Raw genomic sequence first — 19,032 nt, 5'->3', positions numbered from 1 at the left:
AGGCCTATCGAAGATGTAATTTAAATTGTATGAATTATTCATTTTGGTGGAAACATATGTACAACAGATGGCCTATAGAATTTCTTTCTTTTGTATCGATCGGCAGACTCTTGAATAGTCCTCATCAGTCGTCCGTGTGCTTACGTTTTAGTTTACACTAATTTCGCGCTTTCTAAATGACTACTATATTAGGATAGGTTATAGACAAACGTCTAATCTGCTGCTAACCAATAGGTATTACTTTTTGTTAATCAGCTTATGTGTATTATACCCGTGATCAAAACAGTGTTATTTCACAAAGTCTGATAGTTTATCCAAAACCCAATCAACCTTTGGATCGAATCGTTCCAATGTCTAATCGAATTTAGTGTTTTATTAGCACGCATACCATCGCTGAATTCAAGTTATTGCAAAAATATATTGATTTGCTATATTTTTTTAATTTTAACTAGGTATTTGTAACGTTATCATCGTAAACGATTTTCAGAGAGTTCAGTCTGTTTAGCTTGTAAGACCATGCATGGTATTTAAAGTAATAATAATATGTTAGAGAAACAAAAAAAATATAGAAAATCCGATTATTGTCATAAGTAGGCATGGGGAATCCAACGGTTTTCATTAATATTTAAAAACACTGCAGTTGTTCTTGTTGTATAGTGTCTGCATTGCTTGCATATTATCTATTGTAGATAATATTGTAAATATTCTATATGTAGATTATTTGTAAGTTCAACATTTAAGTGTACACCTTTTATCGAAATAAATGTCTTTTAACGTGTACCTGTTTTTAGTTATTTAATTCAATGCATCATGTTACAAAAGCATAATATTGTTATTTCGAATGGCGTTAAATAAATTGAATGTACGAAAGTTTTGTTACATGGAAAAACAAATCCAATTTCAAAAGTAGTTATTGTTGGATATCTGACAATCACCTCATCATTAGATTTGTTTTATACTTATTTTTCGAATTCTTGATAATTATGTGTATTAAACGCATGTAGAAGAAGTTTGGGGGAATGCGATTATAAACTATTTTCAAAAATATTGTAACTTTCATAAATGAATTATCATATCGTTTGGTTTAAAGTAACTGTGTATGTTCTGTATTTTATTTGACATAAGAGTGATATGTGAATCATCTAATCTATGAATTCAGATCCAATTTTATTTTCTCATTGATTACTGACTAACTTCTGTGATACAAAATTAAATGGTATTGGTATGGAAACATGACAACTCATATAGTTCATGTTAATACAATATTTATTGTTTTTTTTTTAAGTTTGGAAACGTTGTAATGAAGATAGCTGAATACAAATGCTGTAAATGTTAAAACAATATAGCTAACATAAATATTTAAATCTAAAATATAATAAAAAAGTAGTTACTACATGAAAATCATATGCACATCCAATGAAACATTTCAATTTCAATTAATTATTCATTTTTATAAGGACCTATAACCTATTTTATGTTTTTATTCTTCTTAAACAATAAAAATAGATATTTAGATTAAGTATACTAACATACTATTCTATGTATTATGTAGGTATCTGGTATAGTCATAGTGTACACTGTATACATAGGTATAGGTGTTAAGTATAAAATCGTTGGTAAATATGGGAAGTTTAAGCATTTTGGTTGTTCTTGAGAAAATTTGCAAAAACATTTTAATATTAAATAATAAACATAAATTTACATAGACATCAGTGTTTATTAATTTATTTTTCAGCAAATTTTATTGAATTTATTGTATTTTATTAAATAGTACTTACAAACGGTAAGATAATATGATTCCAAAAATGTGAAATCTAATTTGATGAACGATGGACGATGTTTATCGAATGTTATAACATACATACTAATATTCTATTATAATGGGCATGACTATCAATGTACAAAAAGTTATATTTATTACACGTAACACGTGTCGATTATTGATATTTTACTTTACTTAATTATAAATAAATAAATACTTTCACATGCACACTATTTAATATTTTAATGTCATTAGTAATTATGTTTTGAATAGACGAAGACAAATTTTGAATAACTCTGTTATCCATAAAATATAATATTATTTAATGGTGACTTTGTGCGTCGCATTATTACTTTGGCACGTTTAGTGCTCTAAACTATCACATTATTACTTTTTGTTGTGATATAAGCGGTGGAGTGGCTTAGACAAAAAAGTGGTAACAACAATCATTATGCGAAATGCCTTATTTTTACTCCTCATTTTGTTCGTAAAATATTTTCCTCGAGGGAATAACCAAGCAAATCGCTCCCAGGAGGCCACGGGAATTATATTAGTTTTTGTTTGGTAAAAATCAGATGAGTAGTTTAAGCGAATTGCGAGAACGTAAAATTGTTTGACAAACACATTGCATTACTACTTCAAGCAGTTGGATAAAGCAAATAAAATACTACGAAACCATAAAATATTCTGAAATATTGAGTAGGCACTTCGTATAAAATAATAATAGTAACAAATAACAATAATAATAATAAAAACAAACACACGTTGTATTATCATGTCTCTTGGGGACATGATATTTGCAACAACTCTTAAATTGTGACGTAGAGATCAGGTTCTGAGCGTATAGCGATGAATGTATTGGTTTTACAATCATGTAGGTTTTTATTTTTATTTGTAATATTTTGTGTATTTTTGGAGTAGTAAAAATTTACAAATTCTCGGCTCTAAGGATGGTTTTTGGTGATAAATCGGATGTTGTTGGTACTTTGTGTGGGGGGGAGGGGGGGGTGGGTGTAGGGGTTAAAAAATAAACAATTTCCAGTATTTTTTAAAAAAATCAGGAAAAACAAAAATTTAATAACGGAAAAACTGAAAATAATACTCTATACCGTAAATCAATTTTCTTTTTTTTGTTGTAATTCAAAAATGTATAACCGTAGAGACTTTAAATGCGTACTAAGTAATTATATAAGCATTTTATAAACATGATATATAATTTAAAATATATTTTGCAGACTTTTTTCATGCTAATAAAGAAATTTTAATTTTTCATTACTAGACTCCTCATATATTTTACTTATAGCAATTTAAAAATATAAAAATTAATTGGGGCATTTTAAAAAAAAAAAAAGAATTAAACGTTTACATTCAGGCAAAGTTAAAAAAATTATTTTTTGGTTAAGAATTTATACGATTTTAGAATTCAATTGATAAGGCTTGACAATTTAATACAAGGTTTCACTTAAGTTGTTCTATTAGAAATTAAAAATGTTGGTTATATGGTTGTAATTGAAACTTACCACCATTAAGTATACTAATTTTTTTTGTTTTCTATACTCAACGACATTTTCAAAAAATGTATACTAATTTTAAGTTATTTTGACCTAAATAAAACCTATATTTTATACTTCGCGTGCATCCATATTCACGACTTTCTTGCCATGGTTATAAATGTTGTGTTCAATTTTCTATAGATATATTATTTAAATATTTAATATATTATTATGATCCTGAAAATATCCATTTTCTGTGATGAAATATTTTTTTTGATGACAAAATACTATTTAACTTATCCAACATTAAATCGTGCATCGTCAGGCATCCGTTATAAATTATTAAACGACGATATTTTAGCCCCTAATTATTATATTCATGTGTAGTATTTGTAATACATTCGTAGTTAACCTTAATTAATGATAACATTTCATTTTAGAGTGATCAATTTTAATGATAAGTTATCATTGATAACCAAAAACTTTAGAAGTACCCTGTATAATTTTTAAATCATTAATAAATAAAATAACCTAAACTATGTATGTGGAAAAGGAACTATAAAATATATCCTTATTTAAAATAGACTTCTTCTGTAAATTTGCCTGTGAACTGAGTTAGGTTGGTACACCAAAACCAAGATAATACACTTAGGTATAAAATCTAAATTTTGTATTTTTTTCATTTTTTCACAGGTGAAATCAGGTTATACAACTAAAATTAGATAATGGTTTATCTGAAGTTAAAAGCCTCAAAAAACGACTGAACCGTTTTCAATAAAAGTTATATCAATAGATTACTTGAAATTTGGAGGGTGTTTACCGTTTATAGTTTGTTTTTTCAACTCCTATAGGCTATATATAGCTAAAGGGTAGTTCACACGTGATTTTTTTTCAGCTTATGAAAAAATAAATTTTTTATCTAAATGGTTGAAATTCGTTATATTATATTATATTAATATTATAATTTATTAGAAGAATTATTGGTATAATGGTATATACATTGTGTACAAATATATTTATTAAAAACACAAATCTTTGAACTGTACAACGTCGGCCATAATATATTATAATATATTTATTTTTTGTTTTATAGAAATTAATAAATATAAAATGTCCATAAAAAAAACGGTTTTTTTATTATTGTAATCTCTTCTTCAATTTCAGATCGTATTCGAGTTATTTACGTAGGTAATAACAATATTCTTATTTCTAAGCGCATTAATAATAATTTAATATTTTATGCTTGTTTGTAAAATGAATACAATATACACAACCATTACAATAAGGCAATGAGTATAGCAAATACAATGTGATATAGAAAATTTTCTATGAGTTTTAAAGTTGCTATTGTAATAATTAATATGCGTACACATCGGTTATATTATTTTGTCTGAACCATTAAAATAAATGAAGTGTTGTTATACAAGGTACAACATTTTATACATAATATGTTCTGGTACAAGGAAGAGCGCATGCCAAACTGAATGATCGCCGAAAATCGATGTACCTAAACGTCCTAAACTAATAATATTTGCATTGTGATTGTATTGCTTATTGTAAAACATCATACTCTACCTATTTCAAATCCAACATACAATTAAAAATCAAACTGATATACCAATAATAAATTCAATGTTCAACGAAAAGTAATGCAATGTGAATGCTATAAAAAAAAAAAAATAATAATAAAAAGTTAAAATTTGGTCGATTAGCACTAAACAGCCATTGCTTTATACGAACCATTTAATACAATCAATATTGTTTTAAACGATTCCTTGTTTGTTTTAGAAGAACGGTAAGTTCGCATCATAAACAGCGATCGTTTGTCGGTGATTTATATTAAATGAATAAGTTACTAAGTTTGATACACCAACAGTGTCTCCGAATAGGTAGAGTTTGCTCGTATTCAAAAAGTAATCCGAAAAAAGTTTTCTCGCCATTCCGCAGCCATTACGCGAAATGTGAATTCGAAAGCAGTAATATTTATTGTCAACTCGGCAAAATATTAATATTGACAATCGCTTACATTTCTTGGATGTAATTTTAGAACTTTGATAACCAATACCAATATTATTTTACCGTGAATTGAAAATATTGCAGCTTTTTCAATCCCTGGAATCTTTAAACGCGTGGAGTGAGGAGGTGTATAATTTACAACATTAAAATTACGTACCATGTGTATAAATAATAAAATGTGAAAGGAACTCGATGTACATAACGTATATAATTCAAAGGTGAAGATTAAGAGAGCTCAAATAATTCTGATTTCCAATTTATTATTATAATATTATTTGTGAATGGGATGCTGTTTGTATTGTTTAGAATTTTCTCTATTTCTAACAGTTTGTGTTTATATTTATCCCAGTCAGTATCTGATATAAAAATATTTTATATGAATATTGTGAGGACTTGAGGTATTCAGTAGAAACTAGAAAGTTAATTAAATTTTTTATTTTTCACGATAGTAGAAGGATCTTAGAAGAAGGTTAGATTCTTATCATCTGTAATTTTTATGATATGACTATATCAGTAATGTCAGTATATGTATATTTTTATATCCTATTATGGTTTATTGCACAAGAAGTATAATGCACATATTTTATAATAAAGGAAACAATTAATAATAACATAGTTTGTATGGATATGTAAATTCGTGTACCTGTTTAAATATAATCTTTATTTAAATAAATGTATTATCCCCTAAAATTCTTAAAAATATCTTTCTGTGCTTTTGATAGCATAAATAGATGTTTAAAATTGATGGTAACACGAACCTTATGAGTAAGGATAGTATTTCATTTTTAAGTAAATGTTAGGTGCAAATTACATCGTTAAACTATATCCAAAAGTAATACGTTACTTGTCTACGTGTGTATTCAGTGGGTAGGTACATATAACTGATCAGAGAAAATCAATCGTCAAGGCAATACATAAATTATTATGTCTATATTTTAACAACGAAGATAATTATAGCACATAATATATACTATATATTATACTCGTAGTAGGAATACTATTCAATATTATAATATATGTTTAGTGCGTCGCAATCATTTGGATTAATAGAACAGGCGTTATTTCCTCGTAAGTGTAAGAGGTACCACCTACCTAGGTAATAAAGTACAACTACGGTGGCGTCTCGGGTAAAAGTTATCGCGAATCGAACATCATAAATATATCTCGAACGCGTTTAGGTTAAACCATCCCAGGAGACCGGAACACTGGGACGACAAGTCACATTTATCTCGCTAAAAAGTGTCTTGTTTTTTTTTTTTTATACATTTTTTTAATCTTGACGAAATTCTCGTTACTCTATTTCTCCAAGCGCCTAGAAACTGAGATCTATTTTATTTATTCTTGGACCACGATGGTCCGGACGATATCCGGTTTGTTCGTGCGACCAAGTGGCGTAATTTCAGTTTTTACCAGGGTTGGGCGAAACAATAGTACATAGTTTGTTTGTCGGCCTACGAAGCCATTCGTGAGTTCCACGGGTTGTGTTGATTTTTTTTCCTGTATGATTAATATGTATAGTTACTATCAATAGTTAGGTACTATCTGTTGCCATTCATAGGCCAGTGGTTCTTGGAAGTCAGTCAACTGACGATCGATTTTCATTAACTCGTGGAAAAAACCGGTGCTAAATTTCAATATAATTAGTAATGTCCCTTTAACACACACACAGTAATCATGTCATTTCTGCTCCATATTAAAAATAAAATAAATCTACGAACATTGTAGTTCTTAAGATATATTTTAAATATATTTCGGTAGATTTCTATCTTTCTTATATGCTACATATTTTACTGATTGTTTTCATAATATTGAACAGTAGGTTTATTATAATTTATGAAAATACAATGAGTTTGGCTAAAAGAGAGTAAATGAAGTTAGTGGTAGTTCAATTTGACAATAAATTATAATATTTTGTACAGCCATTAGGTTATACACTTAAATGGATTATAGACTATAGGTATACGCATGCTTAGTGCAAGCAAGTAAAATATCATAAATCTACAGTTTTGAAAATAATTATTTATTTATAAATTCTAATTTAAATTACGTTTTCCGTTAAAAATGAATAATATCGTATATGAGGTCACTTATTAATATATTCTATCGTATCATTTTTAATAATAACTTAAAATATCATATTAAGTCGAGATTGATGTGAGAATATAATAATGTTTTAGTATTTTATTGTTGAAAGTTCATACCATTCAACCATAACTTAATACTGAACTAACAGAATTTCTATTGTCTGTGCATCTAATTATTTAGTTTTCTAACATATAGACTTAATATTATTGTCATACTTGTAAGATACTGGTAAAATGGATCACAAGGCATAATTGCCTATATAATGCCTATCCTAGACGCCGTGTCATAATATTTGTATTATTTAAATACGTTCACGTAATAAATGTATACACTTTAATATTACTTATCTTACACTTTAGATATAAACAGTATTTTATAACTAAACAAAATAAAATTGTATATTATAAGAAAAATATATTAAGTGCCTATATAAGTTTGTTTTTTTAGTCACGTTTTAGAACTTACTGATATCCGGCAATATTGGATCATGCATTTTAATGTACCTATTGTAATTGCAACATATTGTGCATATTGTGTAGGAGTTTAATTTATATTAGATACAATTTATGGTGAAAATTTACCACACCACATTCAATAGTAATTAAAATAGTATATAAATTAAATTACCTACTCTATAAAATATATTAGGTATGCAATTTAATGTAATATGCAATGTGCCGGTCGCAAAATTCATGATGACGATTTGTCACCGCACCACGGGCGACACTGCCGGGTAAACTGTCGGCCAGTCGATCAAAACTATCGTTCCAACCGTTAGAAAACCTAAAACGTGCATCCATTCGTTACGAATGGTCAATAGCCCACCGTAATATGACCTGAATATAATATTATGTGTTACATACTCCCATGGTTTAAACGTTATTATAATAATATAACATAATGTGTGTCGACCGATATAATAATATTACAACGGTCGTTTCGTTTGCGTTTCTCGCGTGGGGGCCCACATAATAATTAATACACTATACCTATATAATATTGCGGTATAGAAGACAAGTTGTTGTACCGTAGTCGGTAACGATCTACCACGTTTTAACGGAGGACGCATTTCGTGTTGTTTCAGGTGAGAACCCAGCGGCCATGCAACACGGACACGGACGAAGTCTGAACATGCTCAGCTGTCCGTCCATATGGATACTCATACCGTCCTTAGTCATGTTCGTCAACTTCAATACAAATTGAGAGCACAATATTATTGGTGTGCGACTGTGAGCGCGCGCGAAACGGAAACAATATTAGCTACAACGATAACAGATTACGAATGAAAAAAAAAATGAATCGTGTAAATACATTTTTGATTACGGATATTATTATAGCTTTTAATCATTTCTAAGACACCGTTTATAATAATATTATTAAATATTACGTCATTGCACACTACGCCATGGTGTTTTTTAATCTCATTAATAATAATATGTCTGTCGATACCTACATAATAATATTATACCAGTCAAATGATTTATTAATCGATAATAATAAAAATATTATTATCATATAATATTAAAATATTATGTAATCAGTTATATATTTTAACCGTGTTAGTTTTTATTATGTTTTAAATGTGTATACGATTCGCATATAGACAAAATATGTATATATTGGTGATATTTATTTGATATTTTCCATATTATATAAACCCGTACATCAAGGATTTCGGCTTGTAAATTGTAGTTTTGAAAATATAATAATGTAGAAGTGAGGAAATGTTTGTTTGACATATTTTATTCTCGTTAAAGACATTAAATGAATAACAACTAAAGACATTTTAATCATGTGTATAATATTATGTGTTGTATGATTTAAAATTAAGAACAATCTTACGTTTATGTATTATATTATTATTATGAATTATTTATAACACTAATTTAGTCATTAATATGTCCAACTCCCTAAAAACTGTTTTATTTTGTGTAAATATATATTTATAAAGTAGGTGTTACGGATGAATAATTTTTTCCAATGTCCGAAACCTGTTTATTTCATCGAATTTTTCAACAAACGACTTACCTAATCTGGATTGAATTTTTATAATATAAATACATGGTAATACTTTTTTGTTAACATCTTACTGCTAAAATATACCTGCATATTATGTATGAACACAAATAGTCGTGGTAAAGCCGAAATGTCTTAGAAATGTGTGTCGTAGTAACTATACATTTTAAGTCGATTAATTGATATTATCACGGTTGAACGAGTCACCAAAGTACATGTTTCATTGACCATAATTCAAAGTTCTCAAAACTTTACTATTCACTGAAATATTAAAATTAGTAAATAGTAACCTCTGATGAAATAAAACAATACACTTCATTGAACTATTTGTGAAACATTAAAGGGAAATGCAAAAATGTCTCAAATTTTCGGGCTTTTGAGAATTCTTTCGGATATTAGTTTTCGTACATAAAGGAAATGCACGTGAATACATTATTTTACTCTTTAAACAATGTGTTCGTATGTTTATTCTGAAAGGAGCAAATAAGCTTTTGGTTTTACGTCGTCATTTTTTCTCTTTTTTTTACAAATATTTTTAGAGCAGTAAACTTTTTCAAATTCTCTCATGTAGAATATACAGTTCATTGGAATCTGAATGTAGTTTGTGCTTTGAAAACTACAAAATTGCTAAAAACAAATTGTTTTTTTTTTTTTTTAATAACCAATAAAACAAACATAGTGAGTCTAATTTTCAGCATTTATGGTTATATATAAATTCCAAAACTATAAATACTATTCAGAAATTAACCAAACGTATTGACAACAATTTTAATATAATATACTATTACACAAATGATTTTTTTATAACCTGTAAAATTTTTTCTGATTCTTCTAAAAGTAAACTCTCAAGTATTAACGTCTTAGGAAAAATAATGTTTACATTACTTAAAATTAAAGCCTTGTTTGGACAAACGTATAGTATTACCCGTAAATATATAAAATTGTTTTTTTTTTTTTTTTTGGAGGGGGGGCATTTAACTTTAACAAAAACAAATAGGTGCACCAACCGTACGTAATATGTAAATATGGTTTTAATGGATTTTATGAGATTACCAAGTACTAACAAACACATAGTCATTTTTATCTAATATTAAGACTGACAAGTATAACTATATTTATTTTACTTTATACATTTAATGTACAAAAAACATATTAATAGGTACCTGGTACCTATATATTATAAAGTTTTATTTCCCAAGTATTTATTCACTATATTGACGTTTCTTTCATTCTTTGTTTATACAAATCGAAATTAGAAATAGTAGTTCATTCGTTTTAAGTATTTAAAGTTGTTACGAGTAAGTAATGAGGGACATTGAGTATTTTCACACAGGTTTTCATTGCCTGTTCGTAGGAACTTTAAATACTTCATTCATCGTAAATTAAATACATTTATCATTTCTTAACATCTCGTTTAAAAATCAATTTATATTTATTTTAATTCCCAGAAAAATTTGAAACAATGTGAAATTAAAATTGGATACAGTCATTCAACAAATTATAGTAAAATGACATGGTTTAAAATAGAACTATTTAAAAAAAGTTAAATCCTACATAAAGTTGTGGAATAAAAATATTTCCTAAAACGTTTATACTTTGAGAGAAAATGAAACTTTAACTCTAAAACATTGGATGTAATATAATATACAGGTTTTTTTTTTAAATACCTAACTAAATAAGCAATTGTTGATGATTCAATTGTTTCTAAAATTGAAAGCTATTGATTAAATTAATAGAGTCTTAAAATATATAACTCATCGTTTTAATAAAAGTACTTAACTGTAATTTATAAACATTTTGAACCACGTTTGAGCATGCAATAGCATCGATTTATTCATACAGTTAGTAAGCAGCTTACAAGATCGGGCGATTCCACTGTACCCACCAATTACGTTTTTTTTTTGAAATTATATTAATGTCTAATGTTTTATATACCAATAGCTATACATAAACTGTATACATTCTCAATAAAGGAAAATGTACTGTTATCTGCACAGATTATTATTTATTTGATTAATCAATGTTATAATAATGGTATTAAAAAAAAAAAAATGTATCACGTTTGTAAGCTAAAATTAATTTAATAGTATTTTATTGAAATGTATTTAAATATAGTGTTAAGATTATTATATGCGTGTATAATATAAATATATAATAATATAGTAGCACCTATCTTCCATATAAAACAATAAAATATTAACTAAACTTAGATAAGATTACCTATGTATAATACTTCCATGTCATTAAGTTGTAGAAAATGTTTATTATTTATATATTTTTAGCATGTCAAAACATTTTTCACTATTCTTTTTACGTTTAATAACTCGATATAAAATTATATAATATTTAATCAAATGTATATCCTTATTTAAATACACATGCAGTTACCTATAAATATATGTATTATTAATGTATAGATAAATAATGGATATGTATGTTCTGCGAAACAAGTTTTTTTTGTGAATTTTGAATTGTAAATACATAATAAAAAAAACTGATACTTGTAAATTCATATTCTTATTTTAAACTAAAAATATTTATCGTTGAAAAGTCCAAACGTTCGTAGGTATCATATATACAACACGGAGAAATGTTTTTTGCAAAAACGGAAAGAAGGGAATTTAAAAACATGATAATATGTTGTAATTAAGTTATTACCATCGACGAACATAAACTATACATAGTTATAGTTTCTATACCTCGATGGTTATTAAATGGTATATTAAATTGCATGATGTATATTTTATTATTTTAACAGTTAATAGATTCGTTCACTTTAGATGTTGCAGTGGTGTATTTAGGGTGGTTATTTATAATAATATTATTATAATTTATAATGGTATTTTTATAACGCAGAAATTACACGGTGCTTGTGACTTCCAATGTTTTGGTGTTAAATATTTTATCAAATAAGAATAATAATTTAGAAAACGTCGGCGAATCCGTTCGTAGTATCTGTTTTAATTACCTGACGCATAGCATGCCGAATTTTATGTTCAGAAATATCCATTTTACTGTGTTATATTAATTAATATTATTATTAGAGTGAGTTTTAACTTTCTATGAATTGTAAAGGTAAATAAACTGTGGTATGCGTTATTAGTGCGTTACTAAAACCAGTCGTTTCGATAATGTGTGATTACTGCAGATTTGGGCATATCCACATATCACGTCATGATTAGAGTCTTGAGCCCTCGAACACCGCGGCAGTAAACGTTTTCGTCCCCGGGCAAACAAACGTATAACATCAAGTTGGTGTGGACTCGTTTCCTATTGTTTCTCAGAGATTCAGACTTTATATCACAGCACGGGATAAGATACATAACAATTTATTTTAGTCCACTAGGATTCTAGGTAAATAAAAACCAGAACAGCTGATCGAGTTTTGTTTCGATGTTATTGCTATATGATTTAACGATTTGGTGTACCTATGCTAACCACCAACATGCAAATAAATATTGCGAGCTGGAAATATTTCAGTTGCCAATTAATAAGGCGGGAAATCTTATGTGGAAGTTGAACGGATATCCTTGTCAAAGATTTCAAAGCACGGTGACACTGTTTGTATAGGATAGGATATTCTAAATGTATACAAGACATAGGTAAATTATGTAAAATAATAATACTCAAAGGGCTATAGAGTCTAACGTCCTGAACCATATTGCACACGTAATAATCAACTAAATGTGAGGGCCTCATGATTGGCATGTCACTGGATATCGGAGTATCATAATATATAGATGTTAATGACTATGAATATATGGTATGCATGATACAATAAAGTAATAACTAATCATGTTTAAACGCTACATTAATAATAATGAACTTATAAGCTAATAAGCTAATAAGTATTAGGCTATATTTTATTTTAGGAAAAATATTTTACCTCAAGTGACGCGTTCAATATAATTGTTATTTTTTTATTTTTTATTGAACTTAAGCCCGGCGACGAAGGCCATTAGCTGTTTTAGGGGTTATAAACTGTGGTAGGGACTAGGGGTAAGGTTGGTACGGTAGGTTGTTTGTACGATTGTTTTTACGGTTGTTACGGTATGTAGCAAACACGTGTACCTATGTGTGAAAATGTTTTTAACTACTATGAACCCGGGTGGTCACCCATTCGGGAGCTAGTAGCTGTGGCCGTTACTTACTCCCAGTCGCATTCCACGCCACGCCAAGCCACCAATATAATTGTTATAATGTATTTAGTGTTGATAATGTTATTAAGTTATATGCATCTTAAAGCAACTTGTTGGTGAAGCTATTGAGCTCTGGATAAATACATAATATACAACCCCTAACCACTAAAAAAAACACAGAACAAACCACTGCATACATCCATCATCATACCTAATATACATGTATAAATAATAATAAACACGGATGTACATTAATCTGATTGTATTTTTGTTTTAATACCTACAGCTTGTGTTACTTAAAATATCTTATCAATATTATAATCCGAGACATTATTCATTGCAAGACACTCACGTTGCGTAGGTACTTACTAACAATCATCAACATTTTTGATTTGAAAATACTATGGACCTACTTACCAATTTTGTTAACCCGTGTAAATACATTACATAACATTACAATAGTTATACTGAAAAATCAATAATTGTTCCAATTTCGAACCACATAATATTATTTTTTTTTATTTATTTTATTTAATATCAGTAAAGATTACTAGGCCTCGCTGAGTTTAAATTCGTGTGGTGGCCAAAATAATATAAAAATAATATACATTAATTAAATTTTAAACTATAATTAATAGTAAATAAACATTTGATGGCATCACGTACTCGCGTTTATATATTTTTACTAAACAATTTTGGTTAATTACAATTTATATTTTCGAATTTTAATAGTGTTTCATATTATAATTTAAATACAACCGTGAAATATGTGTTAAATCTGAACAACATGTTATCAATAAGGGATATAATAGTCTTTTAAAATTCAAAGTTAAAAACATGTTTGGTAAAGTGAGTATAATCATCATTCAGGCTGTATTCGCGGAACATAATTATTACTCGGAATTCCACATTATAATATGCCTTAATAAAATAAAGTATACCTGTTTAAGACTTCTTCATAGTCATATTGTTATCTATATAAGTCAAATATTTAGGTAATCGATCACTTATTTCAGCTAAGTACTTTATTTATGAAATTATAAAATTCAGTATTCCTAAACGTATAAAAAAATAACAACATAGGTATATAATATATATTGGCAATCACCAATAATGGAACTATACTTTAATATTATAAGCTAAGTATGAATAATTCAGAAAATAATTTATTTTTTACTTATAAAATCCGTTGATACCAAAAACCAGCACAATCGTATTATAGTTAATTGACCACACAATGCTATTTAGTGTAATAATATTATGTATGATTGCATATTTGCGTGTTTTAAAAACTTTTTCCATCGGCATGTATGCAACTAATAATATTGGGGAAATTGAAAAAAAAAATTGTTTATAACTCAAACAGTTGATAAAATATGATAGTCAATGTCGTTTTTTTAACGTTTGCAGTTATTACTTAAGAGATAAAAATTAGATATTAACAAACTTTTTATAGTTATAAATGATTGTTTTTCTATTATTTTACTCGCACAATATTTTAAATTATATAGATTAAAAAAAAAATATTTACTTTACTTAACGTAACTAAATTATAAAAATTGTGTCAAGCATTTTAATTATAAATTATAATGCAAAAATAAATAAGTACATTTTACTAAATTAAAATAAAAAAATATTGTTAGAGTTAAAAAAAAAAATACTACACTATTACATGAAACATTAAACTATAGTATATCTATACACACAAATCAGATCAGATCGTATTATGGATTTCCCAGTTTGATAAAATAATACTTATATTTTTATTTACATAAATAAATGATTATCAACAACTCTTATACAAAAATATCATCACATTAGAACAATTTTTTTTTCGTGTAAATTAAAAATAATATTAAAAAACATATTATTTTACCAAATGAGTAAAAAAAGTATTCGTTCTATTTTGGATACTGAATACTACAAAATAAAATATTACAGTACGATTAACGCAACGGTAGAAACGGCAAAGTTTTGAATTGCTTAGAAGCTTTTTTGAAACGAAATGTCCTATTTTTATACTGATATCATATTTCCATGGGTTTGTTTTAGTATCCAATATTGTAAACGATAAACAGGAACTACGATTTTCAATAGCATAAATGGTGGCCCATGAGTCTATAATAGGTACGATAAGAACTAAATCCGAAAAAAATTTACTCATTGCGCTGCGTGTGGATAAATATTTTACCAATGTGATTTTTGTTATAAAAATTACCATTGACTATAGTGATCTAATATGTGCTGTACCTACCTCCTTCTCATATTGCTAGTAGTCAAGAAGCTAACAGTTGTGGAAATTTAATTTGACTGCCAGTTTACAACGATCTTACCATAGGTCAATGGGTTACCGCATAATATCATAAATCATGAGAAAATACCTTTTCGTTATCCGTTAGATACCAAATTAATTTCCTGATGGTTCATCCCGAGCATGAAATATTTTAAATAGAAATATTACTTTTTTATCGTAAACGCGTAAAAATGTAATCATATATTGATCTATCTAGCCAAATCTGTTTTTTGATCTGCTGTCTGACTCAAATAACGTATTATTAAATATTTTAAAATTATGAGAAAAGTTTTTCGTTCGATCATTTACAAACTATATCACGTCACACATTATACTGATAATGAAAACAAAATTACAATTCTATGGTATGCATATTATATGTATATGATGGAATAAAAGTTTTTAGTAGTTTATTCGTGCTCAATACAAATGTGAGTTTTATAGAACCATAAAATGTATTTAATGTTTAAACTACATAACTTTAATATAGGTGAATAAGTGAACGGTGGTGTTTTAATATTTATTGTATTAGGGAAATGTGTAATGAAAAAATATAAATTTCTACTCTATATAGTACAGTAGCTATAAACAATTATTTTGTAATATATAAATAATATACTCTTTATAGAATGAATATACCAGATACGAACATATTTGGGTGTGAAAAATCAAACGCAATTAAAATATATCACGCAATATAAAATAATATTAGGTAACCACCTTATGACGCAGTTGGAGTGCAATCTCATCAATAAAACAGCCTACAATATTTATACCCACGCATGCGTACCAATGCTGAATGCTATATTCATTTAAGTGCCAAATTACAATTGTTAAAACTTTACACAAAGGGAAAAAAAACATGGCACCAATATGTCACAACGCAAATCGGAATGGCATCTCACCAAAAACAAAATACGCATACTTGAACCAAACCACGTATTATAACTTATAAAGTTTAAATATTAAATATTTTGTTCACCACTGTGATAACCACGTATACTTACACAACAGAAACACATAATCCACAGGCACACCAATATAACATTTACATAAGCAACAAGATATCACTGCTAAAATATTATACAAAGGGAGAATAAAAATACCAACAGTATATTGTGACGCAAATCAGAACATCTTCTCATCAGAAATAGCCTAAAACATTTACATACTTGAAACAATATACCTAAGCATTATAAAAACTTACATAGTCGTAAATCTTATTACTTTACTCTCTTATACGACAGGAACATATTCCTTGCACATACGCACCACATACAACATTAATTTTAACGAAAAAATATCAGTGCTGAAATATTATATTAGTGGATAGAACACATGAACACATTATCTAACAAAACGTTACCTTTGTGCAAATATTGCTAAAAACCTTCAAATACATGCAAAATACAACATTTTTTTTTTTTGTTATTAAAGTATTTTTATTCAATCTGTTTCAATACATGAACAATAAGAACAATTGATGAAAATAAATAAAATAAAATAAAATAAAAATAAATGACAGATTATCCCGTATGTAGAGGCCTCCCAGCGGAGGTACTACGACATGAGTAGAATACACGTACATTTCACCAGCCCCCCCAAATATAATTTTTGACATTTTTTTTTTTGCGAAACATTAGTGTGCCATTAGTGTGAATTTGTGTGACTATTTTCAGAATTTGTGCGATACTAGTTTAACCGTAAATTCAAAAATATATATGGGGGGCTGTAGAAATGTTCCCCAGCCCCCCCTCATAGAAAAAATTACAATTTTCAAAATTTTCTTTTGCCAAACATTAGTGCGTCATTAGTGTGAATTTGTGCGACAACAACCAGAATTCGTGCGACACCCGTTATACTCGGAAAAATCGTTTTTCCATTTTGAGCATTTCCCCAGCCCCCCCTCATGGAAAAAATTACAATTTTCAAAATTTTCTTTTGCCAAACATTAGTGCGTCATTAGTGTGAATTTGTGCGACAACAACCAGAATTCGTGCGACACCCGTTATACTCGGAAAAATCGTTTTTCCATTTTGAGCATTTCCCCAGCCCCCCCTCATGGAAAAAATTACAATTTTCAAAATTTTCTTTTGCCAAACATTAGTGCGTCATTAGTGTAAATTTGTGCGACAACAACCAGAATTCGTGCGACACCCGTTATACTCGGAAAAATCGTTTTTCCATTTTGAGCATTTCCCCAGCCCCCCCTCATGGAAAAAATTACAATTTTCAAAATTTTCTTTTGCCAAACATTAGTGCGTCATTAGTGTGAATTTGTGCGACGACAACCAGAATAGTATAAGTATAGTACTTGTGTACATTTTAATTGAATGACAAAACAGTTTTTCCATTTTTAGTTGTATTACCTTAGTTAGATTCTAGGTATTTGTTATTGTAATAAAATAATTATCGATTTTAATTATATTTTATAAAAATATATAAAAAAAAATTATTATCAGTTGTATTGTCCTTTAAACAATCTTAAAATATGTAATACTTACTGTTTTTGTCCTGTATTATTTCATTTTTAAATTTGATTATTTAATAATTAAAAATATTAATATTATAAATATACTTTTATTCTTACCAAAATATTTGATATAGATTTATAAAGAAAATGATAAATTTACATTTCGGACTTTTGGTATTAAAAATATAATCACATCATTCACGTCAATAAATTAAATGGTTTAATATCAAATATCAATGACATAATTTCAAACACGGAAGAGACTGTAAGCAAGTATATTAAGTATTTATCATTATCTATTGGATAAAAAAAGGTATGATAAAATGTGTATAAATAATAAATTAGAATGGAAGGTACATTAAGTATTACGTAAAAGAGGAATAAAATAGTATACTACCTACGTTTTATGTATTTTATATTTGTATCATCATTCAATTAAAATATACACAAGTATAGTACATAATAGTATGGGCATAGGAAATAAAGGAAAATACAGGTAATTGATTTGAAAAATGGAAAAAACTGTTTTGTCATTCAATTAAAATGTACACAAGTACTATACTTATACTATTCTGGTTGTTGTCGCACAAATTCACACTAATGACGCACTAATGTTTGGCAAAAGAAAATTTTGAAAATTGTAATTTTTTCCATGAGGGGGGGCTGGGGAAATGCTCAAAATGGAAAAACGATTTTTCCGAGTATAACGGGTGTCGCACGAATTCTGGTTGTTGTCGCACAAATTTACACTAATG

General features: G+C 27.7%; 1 protein-coding gene across 4 annotated transcripts in view; it reads left to right on the top strand.

Annotated features, from left to right (window-relative positions):
- Positions 1-11,810, top strand: part of LOC132948340 (hemicentin-2-like) — a 355,688-nt gene extending 343,878 nt beyond the window's left edge. For all 4 annotated transcript variants that reach the window (XM_061018766.1, XM_061018764.1, XM_061018765.1 and 1 more), the window contains exon 7: positions 8,441-11,810. In XM_061018766.1, coding sequence (XP_060874749.1) covers positions 8,441-8,559 — 119 coding nt within the window. In that variant the 3' untranslated portion in view covers positions 8,560-11,810. The remainder of the gene's footprint in view (positions 1-8,440) is intronic.
- The last annotated feature ends 7,222 nt before the right edge of the window (positions 11,811-19,032 follow it).

This window comes from Metopolophium dirhodum, chromosome 7 (assembly GCF_019925205.1).
Source record: "Metopolophium dirhodum isolate CAU chromosome 7, ASM1992520v1, whole genome shotgun sequence".
NCBI lineage: Eukaryota > Metazoa > Arthropoda > Insecta > Hemiptera > Aphididae > Metopolophium > Metopolophium dirhodum.
This window is presented reverse-complemented; position numbering and strand designations above follow the sequence as displayed.